The sequence below is a fragment of the Chanodichthys erythropterus genome, chromosome 9, assembly GCF_024489055.1.
Source record: "Chanodichthys erythropterus isolate Z2021 chromosome 9, ASM2448905v1, whole genome shotgun sequence".
Lineage (NCBI taxonomy): Eukaryota > Metazoa > Chordata > Actinopteri > Cypriniformes > Xenocyprididae > Chanodichthys > Chanodichthys erythropterus.
The window spans coordinates 34,427,919-34,449,154 of NC_090229.1; the positions used below are offsets into that span (position 1 = coordinate 34,427,919).

The following is a 21,236-nucleotide window of genomic DNA, read 5'->3' on the forward strand; positions in this document are numbered from 1 at the left end:
AAATGGACCAAAATATTAAAATTGTCCACTTCATGAACAAAGTATTCCAATAACACCAAAAAAATTAAAACGTTCCCTTTCGTGGGAACTATCGACGCTACGTCGAATGACGTGATGGGAACCCTCTGCATTTTGAGTTCGTGAAGCACCTCTGTATCCAACCAATGAGGAAATGTGACGTCAGAGGCGGGTGACGTCACAGACCAGGAAACTATAAAGCATACCCAGAACAAAGAACGCTAGCTTCTGTTGTCTTCAGCAAGCGCTCTCTGTATCTTGTGTGTCTTATTTGGTGTTGTTTGTCTTATCACATATAAATAATCACGATCTCTTCGTCTGAGGACAAGAGTATCTCACACCAATCCATATATTTATATATAAAAAAGACACGTATTATGGCGAGAAACAGCAGTGAAGTGGGAGTGAGTATGCCCAGGCAGCTCTCGAGGGAGCCGTCTGTGTGCACTGTAAAAACTCACTCAGGACACCGTGCTCCAGTTTTCCCCGCGGATCGGGTCCCGCTTCTGCTGAGGCAGGGCGGAGGCTCCGTTCGTGGGGTTCACAAATGGATCTGACAGAGGGGTTAGAGACGGGCGCCGCCCTTTCTCTACCTTCACCTGCCAGGTTCAGTGCCGTCTCCCAGGTGGAAGCACGCTCTGCGGTTTCTTCCCCCGGGGTTGAGGCACCGATACCCACATGTCCAGCTCTGAGGAGGTGGATATTGTGATATCAATCTGAGGATCGCCACCTCACAGTCACACACACATATCGTGTTTCAAAATCACACGTTTATAACAAATCAATCGTGAACAGCAGTTTGATTTTTTCCCCCTGTGCTACACTACAAAGCGAGTGGGGATACACACGATTTATGTGTCGTTTGCTGGGAGTGGAGCATGCACGTCAGCTCACAACTGACAGTGACAGTGTTCGTTCATAAAAATGTCCCGAAGAAAAGTATGCACTAGCGGGAGTTTTGTAGCTCCACTCCTGTTGGCTTTATTCTCGAGGGAATAAAAGTCTAAGCTCAGATCTCGCGCTTGCCGAGGCAGCGCGTGGATTGGTTTTTTTTATTAAAGAATATATGGCTCGGATTAAGATTAAGTCTGCAAGAATGAATATACGGCTCGGGTCTTGCGTTTGCCGAGGCTGCGCATGTATCACGTGTCCGTAATTATGCATGTGTGTGTGTGTGTGTATGTAGCCTATTTATGTATATTTATATATTAAGGGATCTGAGCAGACGGGAGTTTCCCTTTCTCTCTTTCCCTACAATACCTTGCGAATTATTACGAGCTATAATTCTTTTTTGCATTCTAAATATATTCAGTCTGTTCAAAAATATATATATTTATATAAGAACTGGCTGCATTTAATTTGAGGATTAAATTAAATATTGAATACATTAAATTCTGAGGAATTTAAAAGAAAGTGTTGCCACCCTTGGTCCCCCACAGAAAGCTTGGGTTCAGGGACAGGCGACACAGCCGAAGTCTTCGTGGGGTAACACAGATCTGCGGACTGTAATTATCACCAAGAAGGCTTCAAAGAGGTCCTGATGCCAGTGGCGCGGGACATTAGAGGGCAGCCCCCTCCAGAGAGGGTTGGGTATTAAAATACTTGGTACCCATCCCTCTTTGGTGCCCTCAGGGGGCCGTTCTATTAACCCTGCCACCCAGTGTGCTTCAGGGCGCAGCGGTCTCCACCGATCCTCCGAGGAGGGCCGTTCATCACTTGATTTGGCTGTTCCTTGCCGGTTCGCCGCTTCAGGGTGCCGAGTCAAGTGCTCAAAAAACACCAGAGGCCAGTCTCGAGAGACTGGTTCCCTTTGTAAATAAGGCAGAATGGAAACTTCTCCCAAATATTTCAAAATGGGTGCTGCTCACAATAGAAAAGGGTTACAAATTCGGGTCTCGCCCGCCCCAGTTTAATGGGGTCCTTCCCATAGTGGTGGCCCCCGAACAATCTCTGGTAATGGAAAAAGGAGCTATAGAAGGGGTTCTCCTCCCAGCAAGCTGTCAAGGTTTTACAACCTATACTTCATTGTTCCAAAGAAGGATGGAGGGTTATCCCACAGATCAGGTCCGAGGACTGGTTTGTTGTGATAGACCTGAATGATGCTTACTTTCATGTATCCATCCATCCTTCTCACGGGAAGTTCCTCAGGTTTGCTTTCGGGGACAAAGCTTACCAATACAGGGTTCTTCCTTTCAGCCTATCATTATCACCCCGCACGTTCAGGAATGCGTGGATGCAGCGCTGGCTCCATTGAGACTCCAGGGCATCCGTGTGCTGAACTATATCGACGATTGGTTGATATTAGCTCAAACAGAACAGTTGGCAGTTCAACATCGAGATGTTGTTCTGTCGCACATGAAAAAGCTTGGGCTGAGGCTCAATGCCAAAAAGAGTGTGCTGGTTCCGAGTCAGATTGCAAACTATCTAGGAGTAATCTGGGATTCTACCACGATGCAGGCACGGCTGTCTCCTGCTCGTGTGAATTCCATTCTCTATTTCTTGCAGTAAAATACTTCCTCCCAGACCTGGGGGCATTAAAATGTGGGAGCAGACACCCTGTCGAGGCAGGGGCCGAGGCCCAGGGAATGGAGTCTCCACACTGAGGTGTGGAGCTCACTTTGGAAAACTTTGGTCGAGCTGAAATCGACCTATTTGCTTCAGGGGAATCAACCCAGTGTCCACTGTGGTTCTCCCTATCTCATTCAGCACCACTGGGTCTGGATGCCATGGTACAGACGTGGCCGAGGCTGCGTCTGTATGCATTTCCCCATTTCCCCAGGAAGGGGTCAGTCTAATATTGATAGCCTTGTACTGGCCAACCAAAATATGGTTCTTAAACCTAGTGTCACTTCTAGATGGCTCCCTGATGGAGCTTCCTCTCAGGCAGGACCTCCTGTCTCAAGCGGGCGGCATGATAATTCATCCACGCCCAGAACTATGGAGACTGTGGGCCTGGTCTCTGAGGGGGCCAGGCTCATAGATGCTGCTCTCCCAACTGAGGTTGTGGAGACCATACTCCACTCCAGAGCTCCCTCCACTAGGAAGTGTATGCGGCCATTTTGGCCATACTCCTCTGGGGGATTCCTCGGTAGGTCGAGACACCCTTTTTTTATATGCTTCCTCCATGGTACTCTGAGGCTGAGGCCTTCAGTACATACAAGGACTCCAGCCTGGGACTTGGCCGTGGTATTAGAAGAGTTAGCCGAGGCTCCCTTCGAACCACTAGAGGAAGTTTCAGAGAAATTCCTCACCCTTAAAGACCATATTTCTACTGGATATTTCATCTCTTAAAAGAATAGGAGATCTTCAAGCACTTTCAGCTGCTTCTTTGTGTTTGGAATTCGCACCTGGAATGGTCAAAGCGTTCCTGCACACTAGACCAGGCTATATGCCTAAGGTCCCCACCAACGTCCCAGGTTCCATCGTACTTCAGGCCTTCAATCTTCCTCCATTTACAACTTCGGATTAGGAGAAACTCAATCTGCTCTGCCCAGTGAGGGCTTTAGATATGAATCTAAAGCCCTCACTGGGCAGAGCAGATTGAGTTTCTCCACAGAGCTGCCCTGTGGAGCAAAACAGATAAATTGTTTGTGTGTTTTATGGTTCTCATTAGAAAGGAGGTCCAGCATCTAAGCAGAGAATGAGCAAGTGGGTGGTCGAGGCTATCTCACTTGCTTATGAGGGGGCCGGACAGCCATCTCCATTAGCTGTCTGTGTTCACTCGACTAGGGGTATGGCGGCCTCAAAGGCCTTAATGTCAGGAGTATCCATTAATGACATATGTGGTTCTGCTGGATGGTCATCCCAGCACACATTTATTGGTTTTAAAACCTGGACGTAGGCTCCTCTCCGGGGTCCTCAGTTCTGTCTACAAGATAACAGACAGGTACTTGGTGATACGGCATAGTTGGGATAGCGTTCCCATCACGTCATTCGACGTAGGGAACGTCTCGGGTTACAGATGTAACCCCTGTTCCCTGAGTAAGGGAACGAGACGCTACATCACGTTGCCGTACCCCCGGCATACCTGTGAGCGTCTTGCTTCAGACATATTCCAGAAGCTAGCGTTCTTTGTTCTGGGTATGCTTTATAGTTTCCTGGTCCGTGACGTCACCCGTTTCCTCATTGGTTGGATACAGAGGTGCTTCACGAACACAAAATGCAGAGGGTTCCCATCACGTCATTCGAAGTAGCATCTCGTTCCCTTACTCAGGGAACAGGGGTTACATCTGTAACCCGAGACGATTTATTGATTTAAACAAATTATTAGTGAAACTATGTCCCTCTCCTTGGTGCAGTCATTTATTCTAAATATATAGCTACTTGAAAATAGTTGTTGACTTCTCTTGTGATAAACCTAGTGAATACTAAAGAAGACCATGGTCTCTATATGTGAACTAATTATTTTGTAGAAATCTGTGGAGTATAAAACAATTGTGTGAGTGTAAGAGAAGTCAGAGTTGTCTTAATATTTTTAAGGGTTTGTTATTTTATTAAATAAATAAATACGAGAAGTGCCCTATTTTCCATTTGAGCCCCTGCCCCCCAAAATGTCTGTGCACGTCCCTGTGTATGTGTACTAATATATATATATATATATATATGCAGGGTGCGATTTGTGAAAAAAACAGAGGGGGGTGTTTTGAAAAGTTTTTTTTTTTTTGAAAATTTGTTAAAAACCACAGTAGAGCTATATATATATATTTTGTCAGCTGTTACAGAAACATTTTTACAAAAAAAAAATCTTCCCATTTAACCTTGAGATTTGAAGTATTAGATAGCCAGAGCCGGCCCGTTATATAGGCAGTATAGGCAAATGCTAAGGGCGCAATCTCGCTAGGGGCGCCAAAGAGGCCGGATGCGTGGACAGGGGCGGATCTACCGGGGTGGCACGGGGTGACATCTGCCCCCCTAAGAAAAAGCTTTGCCACCCCCAAATTATCATAGAATATAATATGTAAGCAGTGTTTCAAGCACTGGAGCGGCGCTTCAATATGATAACTAAAAAAAATTGAGTAACGCAAAGTAATGGCAAGAAAACACGTCTTTCAATAAACTGTGCATGATGGTTTCACGCGCACGCAGCGCGCCCAGTGTGCTTCATTAACAAATGACTCTTATGAACCGATTCTTTGAGAGTCAAAAACACAGCGCAGCCAAGTTCACTTACGATTTTTTTCCCATATTTGTACGTGAATCGGAAAATTACTGCTTCCCGGCTAGAAATCCTGTGAGAAATGTAGTCCCATCCGAATATGTCTGAGATTTTCGTATTTTTTTGGCGAGCTGATTCAGCAACCGCCCGCTCCACTTTCATCATGGATAAAGGGATTTTTGCCATCCGACGAACCAATAACATGAAATCAATACGGAGATCCCGATCACAGAAACTAATAGCAGAGTTGGGGTAATATCTAAACGTATTTTAGCTTTTCTCGATTGCTAACACATTATAAGTGATTCAGTTATCAAAACAGACACATTTCTCAAAACGTTTAACAATGACAACATTAGGTAGCAAAACTGATGACACACCATTCAAAATCTGAGAGAGCTGAATGAATAATTTACAGGGGTTTTAAACTTACACAGCACACTTTGTAGCCATTTGTTATATGTAGCCTATACTGTATTTGTTGCAGCGTAGAGAAATGATTGCCTAGGGATAGTCTTGTGTCAGAAGACCAATACACTGCTACAGTACTGTACTGTAATGAAATTTAGCCAAATGTGCAGAGGATGCTGAATTTACTTTTACTGTAATTGACAGTAGCTATATTGTATTTTGGTGCATACCAAGTTCATACTTATTTTTCTCATGCTTTTCATCTACTGCAAGATCAATTTATAATAGTAAAATGAAAAAGAGGTATTTTTGTTACCATGTTATATGACTTGATCTCACTAGTGTTCACTAGGCAGTGCAGTAGTCTGTGTATTTGTTATGTTTTGTGTGTCATCTGATGCCAAAGTTTGATTTTGTCAGACAAGAATAAGTTTTTGACTTAAACATTTTATTTTGACCTGGATGTTTGAGGTTTGTGCAAGTTGGTGTATAGTTTTGATATTGTGTTTAGTTGTGAGAAAATGTTGAATTGTTTCATGAATTGTGCATTAGCAATCAAGAAAAACAATAGAGACTGAAAAGTTTGAAGGACAAATTTATGTTGGCTTGTCATAAACCCAACTTCAAGTCTTGTTTAAAAAATGTAAAAACTTTGGTCAGTTAGTCCAGAATACTATAGATGTTCTGGGTGATTGCTAAAGTGTTGCTAGGTGGTTGCTAGGAGATTCTGGGTGGTTGCTAGGCTCTTGCTATGCAGTTGCTGATGTGTTGCTAGAGTATGTGGTTGATAGGGTGTTCTGGGTGAACACACACATTCCCACCTCTGTTAATAAAAGAAACTCAAAAATTGTTTTGTTGCTCTTTAACTTGCACTAAAATGTGATTTAAACCATTGAAGTAGCCTGTGTAATTTTAATAAAACTGCTCATCTCCTTTAGTGATACAAACTCAGACTCATTTAGAAGTTTTTCATATAGTGTTTTTTTTGTTTATTAATTTAAAAAACAATTTAAAAACAGTATATAGATAATTTCTGGTAATGCAATGTTTGTGAACACAATTGTGTATGTAAGGCTATCTCCAAAAACTATGCATGAGCGCTTGCTTTGGTGTTGCCACCCCTCATAGACCTCATGCCATCCCTTTGCCACCCTATAAATAATTTTCTAGATTCGCCCCTTTGGATAAATCACAATATAAGGGGGCGCCAAAAAAAAATCTTGCCTAGGGCGCCAAAGAGGCTAGGGCCGGCACTGTAGATAGCTTAGATATTTGCACCACTACAAAGACAATAATTCTTAATTTCTGATAGAAATGCAAAATCAATCGGTAGTTTATAACGAGACACAAACCTTTACATTTAATCGCGTTTGGTCCCATTTATTTTTGATCACAGTGCATACACATACAAAGTTTGTGGGGGTACGGGGGCATGCTGTTTAATCTAAAATTTAGATTTCCCTGGTCAACAAATTGGATAACAATTTAAAACCATGTCAACAAATAAATGCATGCACAGTTTTGAGGCAGCTTTAATCGCATGTTTGGTAATTTTATGACTTATGACTTTGCGCTTTATTTAAGCTATAATAAAGTAATTATGCAGCGCGCGCCGGCGCATTTGCGCATGCAATTCTTGAGTGCGCGCCACGAGCACAGTAGAACGGCTGAATGGACAGTCATGTTAAGTTTTACCGACATAGCCTGGCAACATCTCATCTGACCGCAATTCACTGTTGTTCAACTGAAGTTCCCTCGTCGTCACCTAACGTTACCTTTTCCGCGCTCGTTTGACTTGAGCCTGGCGCTGAGGCGAAGTCACCTCTGAAAAGTGTCCCGTTTGTTGTGGTCGTAAAGAGACAGTTCTATATAAACGCAGCGTTTTACTTGGCGATGTTTTTTTTAAAAAAATTACATAATATATAAGCACTCTGGGTTTGGCAGCCACTCTGTTTCTGTTGGCGGGCCTGACTGGCATACCCAGCTGAAACAGGCACTGTTGACTTTTTTTTTTTTTTTTTTTTTTACATTGCATGCCTCTTCCTTTCGCCATCTCTGCCGGTGTTCTGGGTCAAACATCTCTGTTGGGTTAAACACGGTGTCCTTGGCTAGGGCACACCGCAGTTATACCCAAAAAATGTAATCTAAAATGGCTCGACTGATACACTGAACACCAGGAATTCACATAAGAATAGTCAGTTGTTGGGTCACACCCAGACTTGGTGAGCCTTGTTTGGATACTGGCACGAAAGTCTGCCATGTTCGGGGGGTGCAAAGGAGAGAGAAGGCGGATCAGAGGCGGTTCGGACGGTTGTATGGACGGGTCTATCGACTGTACCTGTCGCCGGGGATAGAGTGGCTTCTGAACCTAGCAGGTTATGGATTTGTCTGTAATCATTTCACTGACTAGTCCATTCATTAATATTATCATTAATATTATTGTTATTGTTATTATTATTATCCTCATTACCAATGCTACTGCCATTACTTCCAATCCAGCACTGAAGGCTACGGCAACGACTATTATTATTGTTATTATTACTATTATTTTTTAGTTATTTATTATTAATATTATTGTTGTTGCATTACACATTGTATTGATATTTATTTATGCTGAAACTACTACAACCATATATCTATAGCCTACTCTTCGTCTCTCTCTTCCTGTCTTCTTCTGTATTTGTATATGTATATAACTGTCACTGCGTGTATTTGGCACAGAAACACTCCGTCATACATCCAACTAATTTTTTGAAACTTTGGCCATGTTTAGCATGAGAATCCAACTCTTTAACGGTGTAAATAAGTCAGAATGCAAGAAATAGCATTAGACATCTCCTTTATAGTGTTAGTTCGCCCAAAAATTAAAATTATGTCCTTAATGACTCACCCTCATGTCGTTCCACACCCGTAAGACCTTTGTTCATCTTCAGAAGACAAATTAAGATATTTTTGATGAAATCTGTGAGATATGTGCCTTGTCCATGGATAACAATATAATCAACACTTTCGATGTCCAGAAAGGTAGTAAAGACATTCAGTGCATTTAATTGGACTATCATAATGCGATTATAATGGGATTTTGGTAATATTGCGATTAAACTTTACCTCATGTAAACGCAATACTTCAATTAAAGTAATGCAATTAAGCTTATAATTGTAGTAAGCATAATCGCATTAAACTGGGTGGCATATGCCGATTTTAATCACAATATACAGGCATGTAAACATGCGTAGGCAAACCCGGCATTGTAATGTTCATCAAGGCACAGAATAATATCCAGGACGTCCATAAAAATTGGCTTTGGCCAATACTGAGCTGGCATTCGGATGTAAACATGGAAGCCTTCACTGTGCTTACTGTGGCAACTGTGTAAGGATAATGACAGCGAAGAGAACAGATTGTTGATGTCGTTATTTATTTATTTTTTTGTGAAAAAAAGTATTCTTGTTGCTTCATAACATTAAGGTTGAACCACTGCAGTCACGTCGACTGTTTTAACAATGTCTTTAGTACCTTTCTGGACGTTGAAAGTGTTGATTATATTGATGTCTATGGATGAGTCAGATACCTCTCAGATTTCATCAAAAGTATCATCATTTGTGTTTCGAAGACGACGAAGGTCTTATGGGTGTGGAACGACATAAGGGTGAGTAATTCATAGGGCTGGGACAATACATCGATGCATCATGAATTGAGAAATGATTGTGGATCGATTCTGATATTTTCCATATGCAATTCTCCAGACCTGCCAACATGCAAAAACCCGGTGAGTCCTCTGTGCGCGCGTAGTAGCTACTCAAATCCAGCAAAAGAAAGAGTTTGACCAATCATATCGCTGGGTTCATTTCCCCAAATAGCAAGCGGGGATGATTGACAAATGCATACGGCCTATCAATAAAAAGAGACCGCAAATCGACAGCAACACAAAATCCCGCGCGATCCTCCTTCCACTCTTGCAGTCTCAGTGACTGAATTCTCAGGCGAGGACAGTAGGCTACAGCAGTCACGGTACTTCTGACTCCTTGAGGTAAATGGGTATAAAATGCTCAAGTAATGTTGAACAACAAATCTAAATAAAATTGAAATCGCTATATGGCTAGTGATTATGAAAGTGCTGTGATGTGTATACTGACTGACAAGAGCGAGTCTGGAGAAACTGTCGTTTATTTATTTATTATCAGTGTTGAGAAACGTATAGCCTACATGTGTTGCGTTATTGTGTTAATACTAACTAAAGTACCTAATTATGTTACATAGCCTACTTATTTTGTATGAAAACTAGCACATTAGTTACTTATGCATTTAAAAGCACCGTTGTCTCAGTGCTGCGCGAGCTCTCTCTCATACACACAACCGCGCGCGAGCAGAGAGGGAAGATCATTGTAAAATTAAAATTAAAATTGCCGTGGTTTAAAATTTGTTCTTGCTTGTGTTATTTTTTTTGTCAGAAAACATTTTTAATTATCCACCCGTGTTTTTAAGATTCGGTAAATGGCGGACTCTTTAGTTAACCCAACCGATACTCGATTCGTTTTGCACTTATAGGTCCTGTCTATTCACTGTTTAGGCCTACTGTTTTCTATAAATATGTTTGTATTGGCTAACCTTTAATCAATGAATGTTTGTCTTGTTCAAATACAGCATGTTACAAATAGATACCTTTTTTTTTCTGTGGGATTTAGTATATCCAATATTATTCCAATAAATTTAGCATATTTTGATATTGGAATAATAAATTAAGTATTTTAAATGAATCACATGTAAACTCAATGTTTACTCTTTTCTATGGGTTTCTTAATTTTAGACTAGTTTAGATTACAAAACTTGTGTAAAGGACTCAACTATCAGGTTAGTTGTATGTAAATAGAGCCTACTTGAAATTGCAAACAAAAATTTTAGTCCATATTATATATGTGAATGTGATTCACTTGTGGTTGTCAGTTTGTATAAGCACACATTATGCAATGCAATATTAATCATGAATAAAAAAAATGCTTTTGAGCAGGTGTAGTGAAATTTTTAATTGTCAAATTATAGAACTTTAACAGTCAAAATTAGATTAACGAAGATGGGTGTGTGTTTGTGCTTTGTGTATTGTATTCTGAAAAATAAAAAAAATATATATTGAAGCGAACTACACTGTAAAACTCAATAAGTTCAGAATACTCAAAACATTTGAGGAAACTTATTACCTCAAAACATTTAAGTTAACTAACTTATGTTTTTTAAGTTAGTAGAACTTAATTTTTTTGTGACAAGTGGGGCGGGGCCGAGAGCCATGGAAGTGGAGCAATGCTAGTGTGGTGCACAGGTGTCTCTCATTAACAATCACATCACTGGCATTCTTTCACTCCCACAGTTCTCAGCCTCGCCCTACTCAAGTACATATAGTTAATTTACATAAACATCACATTCAATTCTTGGTTAAATGTTAGTTAGCAAAAAACACATGCTATTATAATTATCAAAGAGACTGTCAATATATACTTGCATGTATATAATCAAACAACATACAGTATATGTGGTCTTAAAAGTTTTGCAGCTCATCCTCAACCTAACCACACGGTCTACTCCTCACCAGAATGGTAACCCTACAAAACTAACATAACAGAACCCCCTGTCAATCCCAACATAACACAACATTAAACACTAACTTATGTCTCCCTATGTTAATCTTATGCAAAAACACACAAAATAACACTTTATTTCAACATTTAGACAGTCTGATGCAAAGCATGCTGGGAATTAGAAATCTGCTGCAACTAAAACAATTTAGTTTACTTGAAATATGTCAGTGCTGTGAACTCAAAAGTAAAAGAAAGTTTTAAATACTCATAACTGTTAATTTAACTGAACTAATTTGTTTAATTTAAGTTTGTCCTACTGAAACGAATTAAGTATTTTGAGCATTAGGGTTTACAGTGTACAAGGGTGTTTGCAGTGGTCTGTTCAGATTAATCTCGCATCCTAAAAGCATTCTGAGGTGCAAATACATTCTCAGCTGAACACACAAGCACTCTACTTGGTGAGCATTTGAGCATGCAGATAAAAAATAGCCTAAAAATTTGAAATTAAAACACTAAGCTCAGAATCGATTTGGGATGCATTTGGAAAATATCAGAAACGATCAACGAATCACGATGCATCGATATATTGTCCCAGCTTTAGTAATTAATGACAGAAATTTCATTTTTGGGTGAACTAACCCTTTAAACTATGTATTCTTTTTCCTTTTTCGTTTTCAAAAGTGGGGTTATAAATGTTCCTTTCACACAAAAGTATATTGTGATGTGTAGTGAGAATATTTTATTTAATCATGAAATAAACATACAAAAATCTTAATTCAATTTAGTAATTTTAACAATTTAGTTAATTAGTAAACAGTACAATCAAATCATAAACAACAAGGTAACTGGAATGTATTTCATACTTTTTCATTATAAATTTTACAGATATAAGATGTTCTCTTATTAGCTTTAGTTTAAAAATAACTTTTTAGTTTAAAAATAAGCTTTTTTCTTTTCAAGTAAGAAGGAAAGCCTTGAATGCCAAACCTTTTGGTTAACAAGATTTAACCTTTTTTATTTGTGTAATTAATTACAATTGGTAGTCCAGTTTGAACCCAAAAGCAGTTTATATTCATTTTAGTCAAAATACATACACATCACTGATTTGTATTTTCAGTCATTGGAAATTATTTTAGAACAGCACCATAGCCACACCTAAATGTGGGATCTTCTGGATGAAACACTTTAAATGTGCATTTGCTGTAATCATACTTCACAGTGCAGCCTTCAGTCTTGATAATCACTCTACCCATCCTACAACAAAAAGGACATATTACTTAGCACATACACATATTAACTGAAAACTGTGATATGAAGCTGTTTTAATACAAAAAGGTGAATGCAACATGAAAATAATTTGTGAAAAAGAAGTATACTTTAAAAAAGTACTTAAGGAAATAATATACTTTATATTAAATGCCATTATTTAAACTTAATCATGTTTTTTTATCCACTTAAGTAGGACTTAAGTAAATGTTCATGTACTCAAATATATTTGTAATGATAAAGTTGCAATTTAGAATATATTAACTTTAAATGTAATATTGAACAACACACTACAGTTAAAATTATAATCAAGTACTTTACCTCTGCTTTAGTTTGTTAGTCAACACATCAAAATACATGTACTTCTGTACAACAAAAGATTATTGAAACATAATTATTTAAAATGTCATTTACGGTAAGATTTTAATTTGACATTTTCTTATAAAGTGCACTTTTATACTTAAGAAACAGTCATGAAAGTGTCTCTTTAAATACACTTAAGTTGTCTTTTATTTCATTAATATTATATATCTGCAAGTACAGTTTTTGTAAAAATACATTTTAGATTTAATGTAAACTACAAATGCACATTCAATATAATTAAACTTATTTTTCACAAGAGAATACTTTTACAGCATTTATTAATCTTAGTTATTATTACTGTTTACATACACTGATACATATTAAACATTTCAAGTTATTGATAAATTAACAGTTAATTTAATATGAACGATCATGAATTACCAATGAACACTAGAATATTTACAAATGAACATTAACCTTGACTACTAAATGCTGTAAAAAAAAAAAAAATTAAAAAAAATTGCATTAACTTATGTTTAGAGATGCACCGATACCATTTTTTAAGGACCGAATACAAGTACCGATACTTTTATTCTAGTACTCGCCTATACATTTATTAATTTTTCTCTCTGTCTCTTTTGGTAATGTTGCCGTTTTCGAAGCACAAAACAGTGAGACTAATGAATGTAGAACAGCTTCTTTATTATTACTCTAAGTTTGTGACAAGCACATAAAAATTATTCCTTTTTTCATTAAAGCACAAAAATTTCAGTGTCCAATAACTTTCAAAAGGCATAATTACCAATAATATATATAATTCTTGTTATATAAAAAGAAATTTACAAATAAATTACAAACAATACAACAAATACTATAGAGATAATTAAATAAACATGTTTTTCAGATACAGTAGGTTTATTTATCATGTATACATTTTGTTAAAATTAATGACAAATAGGCTACGGTCCCTTTAAGACCGAATCCATGGTTCCCATTCAGTTGGTCACATTCGACGTACATCGGACAGACCAACGAATAGGAATCTCGCTAAAGAGGCCAATCTACTTCGAGTGTAACTAAAACGAGCCAATGCACTTTGGCATGCAATCATATGCATCAGATGCTCGCCTCGCAGCGCGGGTATAAAATGAGCAGCAGGTGCGTTGCATCTTTAGCTTTTCGCGTCGGAGCCGAACCTTTCATGGTGTCTACGAGTGAGTGTGTGACGACAATGAGTCAGCCCTTTTCGGAAGACTGCTCTTTGTTTGGTGCAGGCGGACAGCACTGCAGCAGGGTCGATCTCTCTTTTTTTGATTTGGTTTTGTTTTGTTTGCCTTTCATTGAGCAACGCGTGAATTTCCAGCTGAAAAGCCGTTCTCACGGCTTGTAAACGGTGCGCTGTTGAGCGCTGAAAAGCTGTTTTGACAGCTGGAAAGAGTGGCTTTAAAGAAAGACTGCACACAACAGGATGCACTATTACCTGTCTGTGCTGCAGCGGCCATTCCCCTGCATGCTTCGGCACTTAAAAGAGTTCAGTCCCTAAAAGAGCTTGCACAATTAGTTTCGCGTCTTTTTAAAGATGTCGTACTACTTGTGTGTTTCTGGATGTGGTCGTTACCTGGCACCTCGGGATGGTCACCAACGCTGTATCGCATGTCTGGGCTTAAAACACGCTGAGGCAGCGTTTGTGGATGAATCACGCACCCATTGTAGGAAGATGACCCTCGCGGAGTTGCAATCTAGACTCCAATTCCTGCAAAAGGGCAGAGTCCCGGTGCCGCTGCCTCATTCCAATCCTCCTCAGAGGGTTGCTTCAGGCAGCGGCGCTGGTGATCTGAGGATCACAGTGAGCGCGCTTCCTTCGGGGAACCAACCCCCTAGGAATCCTCACTCCTCCTGCACTCCACAGCCAGTAGAGCTGCCAGGGGAATGCGGTGGACCACCCCAAAGGTGTGTACCATCCGTATCCTTCAATGCTCCCCAAGACGACCGGATGTCGATCGCTGCATCGGAGGGTGAGCCTGACACTTCCGGGGAGGATAATTCGGCGCAGCTGCCTCCTTCGGGGGTGACAACTGTGCCCGATGGGTCGGGCTTGTGTGGAATCCTCCACTGTGTCCCGAAACCTTGAGGTTGGATGATTGGTATCTCGGGGTGGCAAGGGCTGGTTCTCAGCCCCCCACCCCAGTGTCATTCTTCCCGGAGGTGCATGAAGAGCTCACTGGCACGTGGATGGCACCTTTTACTGCCCGAAACCTTGTCGGTGGGTCCTCCTCCCTCACCACCCTTGACGGCGGAGTGGCAAAGGGTTATACGCGCATACCCCCTGTGGAACGGGCCGTTGCTATGCAACTGTGCCCTAACTCCACCTGGCGGGGGGAGCCGTCTCTCCCTTCTCGGGCCTGTAAGTACTCGTTGGATCTTACCGGCAAGGCTTACCAGGCCTGTGGGGAAGCCGCTTCTGCCCTGCACGCCATTGCATTGCTGCAGGTCCATCAGGCCAAGGCACTGAAGGACCTGCACGAGGGTGGTCACAACCCACAAGTTCTACAGGAACTTTGTGCTGCAACGGGCCTCATGCTTCGTGCGACGAAGTTTACAGCGCAGTCAGTGTGTCGTGCGCTGTCCACGTTAGTGGTCCAGGAACACCATCTCGGGCTGTGTCTCGCGGACATGAGGGATACTGACAGGTTTCTTAATTCCCCCGTGTCCCAGACCGGCCTCTTCGGTGACGCAGTCGAGAACTTTGCCTAGCAGTTCTCGGCTGTAAAGAAGCAGTCTGAAGCCATCAGTCATATCCTGGCGAGGCGGTCAGCTGCTGCACCTCCAACGCCCCCCAAGCCCAAGAAGGGTGGCAAGGCCAAGTCCAAGAGGCCCTAGGATGGGTGACCCGGAGATGGATGGGACTGCTCTTCGGGAGATGGTGACCGCACCGCTCCCTCCCCTGGTGGAGGGCCGGGTGGAAAATCTTGTGTTTCCTTTTGTTTGTGTTCCGCCACTGGTCTAAAAGCCCGCAGTCCTACTGGCGATAGAGCCGGTCCCTCCAGCCGATATGAGGTCAGGGTTCTACAGTCCCTACTTCATTGTACCCAAGAAGAGTGGTGGGTTACGACCTATCCTGGATCTGCGAATGTTGAATCGGAGCCTTCACAAGCTACCATTCAAAATGCTCTCTTAGAAACGCATTTTCGAATGCATCCGTCCCCAGGATTGGTTTGCAGCAATCGACCTGAAGAACGCGTGGTTTCATGTCTCGATTCTTCCGCGACACTGGCCATTCCTGCGTTTCGCGTTAGAAAGACAAGCATGTCAGTACAGAGACCTACCCTTCGGGCTGGCCCTGTCTCCCCGCGTCTTCACGAAAGTTGTGGAGCGAGCCCTTGTTCCCATGAGAGAACAGGGTGTTTGCATTCTCAACTATCTCGACTACTGGCTCATTCTAGCACAGTCTCGGGAACAGTTGTGTGAACACAGGGATTTGGTGCTCAGACACCTCAGCCAGTTGGGTCTTCAGGTCAACTGGGAAAAGAGGATTTCTTTTCTCGGTATGGAGTTGGATCTGGTCGAACAGATAGCACGCCTCACAGAGGAATGTGATTCATGTTCCCGGTGTGCTCAAACGTGCGGCCGACGAGCTCTCACGAGCTGCGCTGCCGGGAGAGTGGTGACTCCACCCCCAGGTGGTCCTGGATGGGATGCGGAGGTTCTAGGTGACTTATCCCCTGAGGTACTTAACACCATCAATTCGGCACGTGCACTGTCTATGAGACGTGCTTACGCCTCGAAGTGGAACATGTTCGCGAGTGGTGCTCTTCTCGACGAGAAGACCCCCGAAGATGCTTGATCAGAGTCGTGCTTTCATTCTTGCAGCAAGGGTTGGAGCGTCGGCTGTCTCCCTCCACCCTCAAAGTCCATACTGCTGCTATCTCCGCTTACCACGACCACATACAGGTGCTGGTCATATAATTAGAATATCGTGAAAAAGTACATTTTTTTAATTGTAAATTATTTTTAAAAATGAAACTTTCATATATTCTAGATTCCATACATGTAAAGTAAAACATTTCAAAAGTTTTTTTTTTTGTTTGTTTTTTTTTAATTTTGATGATTAGAGCATACAGCTCATGAAAGTCCAGCGCCTCGTTGACAGACATAGGCTGGGTTCTATATGTATGACCCTACGGGGATCCCTTATGGCTGGTTCCACGGTTGCTCCTAAACGAAGCCTGTGTCTTTCCCTCTGGGAGAACCCACCCCTCGTCGGGTTGGAGTCACCCCAGTTCTTCTATATGTAGCACAACCTACAAGGTTAGTCCATATGTATTCCTCCACATAACTCCTTCGGGGAAGGATGTGGCTTCCGCAGTGTTCCTTTCCTAATGGATGGGTACGCTTTCCCAGTGTTATCCAATAGTCTCACTGAATGGGTTTGGGGAACAGCAGTGATCGACACTCTCTGTGTTAGCCCTGTCCCACCGTCCTAAGGCAAGGGGGTTCAGGTGGCTTACAACAGAGTGCTGGAAGGGGGCAGCTCCTGTGGCGCTTTGGTAGGGATTTGTCGGTCTGTCCGAAGTACTGACTGAATGGGAATGTCTCGGTTACAAAGGTAACCCTCGTTCCCTGAAGGAGGGAATGGAGACGTACGTCCTGTCGCCACAGTTGTTGTCCTGCTGATGCTGCCGCCTGCTCCGTTCGGCTCCGACGCGAAAACCTGAAGATGCAACGCACCTGCTGCTCATTTTATACCCACGCTGCGAGGCGAGCAGCTAATGCATATGATTGCATGCCAATGTGCATTGGCTCGTTTTACTCTAAGTAAATTGGCCTCTCTAGCAAGATTCCTATTCGTCGGTCTGTCCGACGTATGTCTCCATTCCCTCCTTCAGGGAACGAGGGTTACCTTTGTAACCAAGACGATACTGACACATATCCTGTTTCCACCCAAATGTTTACATCAACTTAAGGCATAACCAACTGTATTTACGTGAGATACTCGACACGATGGACATTATGACAGCTGTCAAGGCTGAGGCTGACATTGTTTCTGCTGCTGCCGCCGGTGTCTCAGTTACGTCACGTGATGTATCGGGGATATTTTACAAGCAGGCCTACGAGTACAAGTACATGAGCTTGGTATGGGCCCGATACATACTAGTATCTAGTGCATCCCTACTTATGTTAACTAATTAAACCTTTTTATAGCTTGAATTGTTTTAATTTTATTTTAGTAGATAATAATAGTTAAATTCATGAACGTTATTTGTTATTGTCTAAAGTTTTCTCTGAATGAAACTGAGGGACATGTCTAAATTATTTAGTTTTAAAGAACAACATATTTGGTTTTGTTTTGACAACAATTAACATGTTAAATGATTTACGTGTCGCAGCATTCCATCATTGTGGAGGAACATGTGCATCTGGTGCATCTGTCGTTTGTCCAAGCACTTCCTATTGGATGCCGGGATTTATCATAGCCTTCCGTACAATATTTTGCCCCTACATAAAAAAATTACAATAATTGTGTTAATAGTTAGGACATTAAATACAGTTTCCTTGAAACATTTATAAATTTTGATATTTAACCTAAATATTTGTTTTGCTGCAAAACAGCAGGGCAATGATTAACTCATGACACTCTAATGAATCATGCACTTGTATTCCAAATTTTGACTTCATGTTATTTTAAAAGGCGTTAAAATGTCTTAGAAGTGCATAAAAATATTCATTCACAATATGCAAAATATGCTATTATGTGTATGTGTTTTATTTACCTGGTTTTAGAAGTTCACGGTAACAAGAGTCGCTTAAGGAGACAAAGGCACAAAATACCAAAACCAGAGCCAAAGATGTCTGTAAAGAGAAAACTAGGAACTTGTAGAAAAAATTGTACAGTACATGTTTTGTATAAATTCTGTATTGTATTGATCAGCAGCATTACTATTAAACTTACCATTATTGTAAGTTCAGCACAGATGATGTTCCGATTAAATGCAGTCATAGCACATTGGGTCTTTTTAAACAAAACAGAAGAGGGCAGAACATCTGGTCAAACTACATGATCACATGATCAATTTGTTTGATTATTGACTTTAACAAGATCTTTGCACTTTTGTGCGGCAAAATATGTTTCATGTCTTCAATGTACGCGTGATGAGCCTCTTAGTACCTTTATGGATATAGAATAAGTGAAATTTATTTTTGTGAATATTTGTAGCGTTTTGTAAAATGATATATGAATAATTTTTATTTTATCATATCATTTTACAAAACTGTTTTGCGCATGTGCTCCTGCTATTGAAGTCACAACACCGCAATCAGAGGACATGTTGAAATCATCAACTCTCGATGCTGTTCTCTTTATTCATAACTCGTAGCCTACTGAGAATGAAATGTGTGTAAATAGTTGAGCAACTGCGCAAACTTTGTTTTGAAGTTTAATGTTTGAGTTCCAGGGGAATATTGTTTCACCTGTTCAACCACATCAAAGTTTTGTAATTAGTAGGTCTAAGTCCATGCTTTTTCTCTTTTTTTCCTTGTGTGCTGAGGGGGCTGCTGTGACTTGGTGAAACAGTGTTTGTAGCCTACATGTAGCCAATTTTTTTTTTTAATTATCTTTGCAAGCAATCATAAATACAGCATATTGCAAAAAAAAAGAAAACGGACCTCGGGTTCGGGCTTAAGTTTAAAAACCATGCAGACCTCTAGGCTGTACCTCGGCCGCACTTTGGACTATCAGACCACATCTCAGTGTTCCTCTACACAGCCTACAGGCAGCAGTAGATGTGAAAGAAATGCATAAAAGTGTTGTTAATTCAGCCAGAGCACATTGTATCGGATGTCCAAATAGGGTCATATGTTACTGTTGACTGTGTGTTGCAATATTAATGGAGTACTTTAAAGTAATACAGTTACAACATTGAACATTTTTATAGTCTAAATGTGATTTAGATTTATTGTAATGTGTTTGTTTATTTTTTTGTTTGTGAATTTATGCTTTGAGTTTATGCTTTGAGTCATACCAAGAACAAGATGATTGTTTTTGAAATTTCTTTGTTTGTTTTCAGTTCTTACATCTGGTGTTTGACATTTTCATATCAGTCATCCAATTCAGTTGTGAAAGAGGAATCGATGTTCTGAATCTGAATAAACCATCAGTCAGTGAAATCAAGAACTTGCTTGTGTATTACTGGAGGGAGCGACACATACCTTCTGTTTACGTCCTGTTTTCTGCTGAATTCCAAACTTGTCGATGTCAAGTCCTGGTATCTGAACGCAAATGCCATTGCCATGCCAATATCAGATTGTATGAGTTCAAAAATCGTCTAGTTTGGACTTCACCGGAAAAACAGGAGGTAAACAAAGGTAAGTGCGCTGGCTGAGTTGACATAAGTTTTATGCATTTCTTACACATCTACTGCAGTCAGATTCACTGTGTTTACTCAGAAGGAATCACTTCAAAAGGTGCAATGACATTTCAAAGATGTTTTAAACGTGCTTTTAGCCTCTTACTTGCCCTGATTCAGTCAACTGGGTGCAAATTTTAAAAGGAGGATAACACTGTGTAGGAAAAAATGATTGTTGTTTGCACTCCGAATTTACAAACAACAGAGCTAAATGTTGAAATTGACCGGAATTCCCCTTTAACTGTACAAACCGGGGTGTTTAAAACTCCTGCTCTGAGAGGGGACTGTACTGTGGACCTTAAGGAATATGCTGCAGCTGTAACTGGCTACATTCGCAAATACAAAGGAAATTATCCCCACTAAACACTGCAAGACCTACCCCAATGACAAACCCTGGATTAACTGAAGTGTGGTTCATGCCATGTGCGCGCTGTGCTGCATGTGTCTTGGGTGACACCGAGGACTAGAAAAAGGCCAGATATGACCTGCGTCGATCAATGAGACAGGCCAAGAGACAATACAGACTGAAGCTGGAGGTATCCAGCACCACTGCTGCTATTACACCACTGCTGATCCCGGGAGCATGTGGCAAGGTCTGCAACACATCACAGACTGCAAACAGAAAACAAACAGCTCAGTTCGAAGCCCTCAACACCAACAAGGGCATACTGGACACACCACTTTGTGTCACCACACGGTCCCCACCTGCTTCAAGTCCACCACCATCGTGCCCCTCCCAAAGAAGGATACTGTGACTTGTCTGAATGACTATTAGCACCTTAACCTTTTTCTTTTAATTCCAACTTAGGTTTACTGTACACTGCAAGTTATATTTTAATTTTTTTATATATATTTTTTAACTTTATTTTTGTTTGTTGATTTGTCTTAAGCCGAGTTCAGACTGCACGATTTTCAAAGCAGTCGGGTCATTGTTCTTTTCACACTGCATGACTATCTTGGCCAGCATTCAGTCACTGCTGTGTTCAAACTGCACGATGGATCGGCGACAGAAGGTTTCACACTGCGTGACTTTACAATAGGAAGAATCGCCGACAACTCTGTCTGGCACGCAAACTACGTTTCACAACCAAACACACGCAAGATGTGAC

General features: G+C 41.1%; 1 protein-coding gene across 4 annotated transcripts; it reads right to left on the minus strand.

Annotated features, from left to right (window-relative positions):
- Positions 1-11,879: 11,879 nt before the first annotated feature.
- LOC137026648 (beta-microseminoprotein-like) lies at positions 11,880-20,708 on the minus strand. Of its 4 annotated transcripts, XM_067394057.1 has the most exons (6): positions 20,507-20,698; positions 19,931-20,056; positions 18,675-18,734; positions 18,496-18,574; positions 18,103-18,220; positions 11,880-12,409 (listed from the first exon to the last, which is right to left on the minus strand). In XM_067394057.1, the coding sequence occupies exons 3-6, from the start codon at positions 18,720-18,722 to the stop codon at positions 12,283-12,285; spliced, it is 372 nt and encodes a 123-aa protein (XP_067250158.1). In that variant the 5' UTR covers positions 18,723-18,734; positions 19,931-20,056; positions 20,507-20,698; the 3' UTR covers positions 11,880-12,282. The 4 variants fall into 4 exon arrangements, with proteins under 4 accessions (XP_067250158.1, XP_067250157.1, XP_067250160.1 ...); XM_067394056.1 differs by lacking the exon at positions 19,931-20,056 and having other exon boundaries at positions 20,507-20,708; XM_067394059.1 differs by lacking the exons at positions 19,931-20,056; positions 20,507-20,698 and adding an exon at positions 20,234-20,311.
- Between the last annotated feature and the right edge of the window lie 528 nt (positions 20,709-21,236).

Excerpts from the sequence above, each read along its gene's own strand:
- LOC137026648 (XM_067394056.1), bottom strand. The coding sequence starts at position 20,545 with ATGAACCACACTTCAGTTAATCCAGGGTTTGTCATTGGG. Across the intron at positions 18,221-18,495 it reads CCGTGAACTTCTAAAACCAG|GGGCAAAATATTGTACGGAA; the intron begins GTAAATAAAACA and ends TTTTTTATGTAG. Across the intron at positions 12,410-18,102 it reads ATGATGGAATGCTGCGACAC|GATGGGTAGAGTGATTATCA; the intron begins GTAAATCATTTA and ends TTTTTGTTGTAG.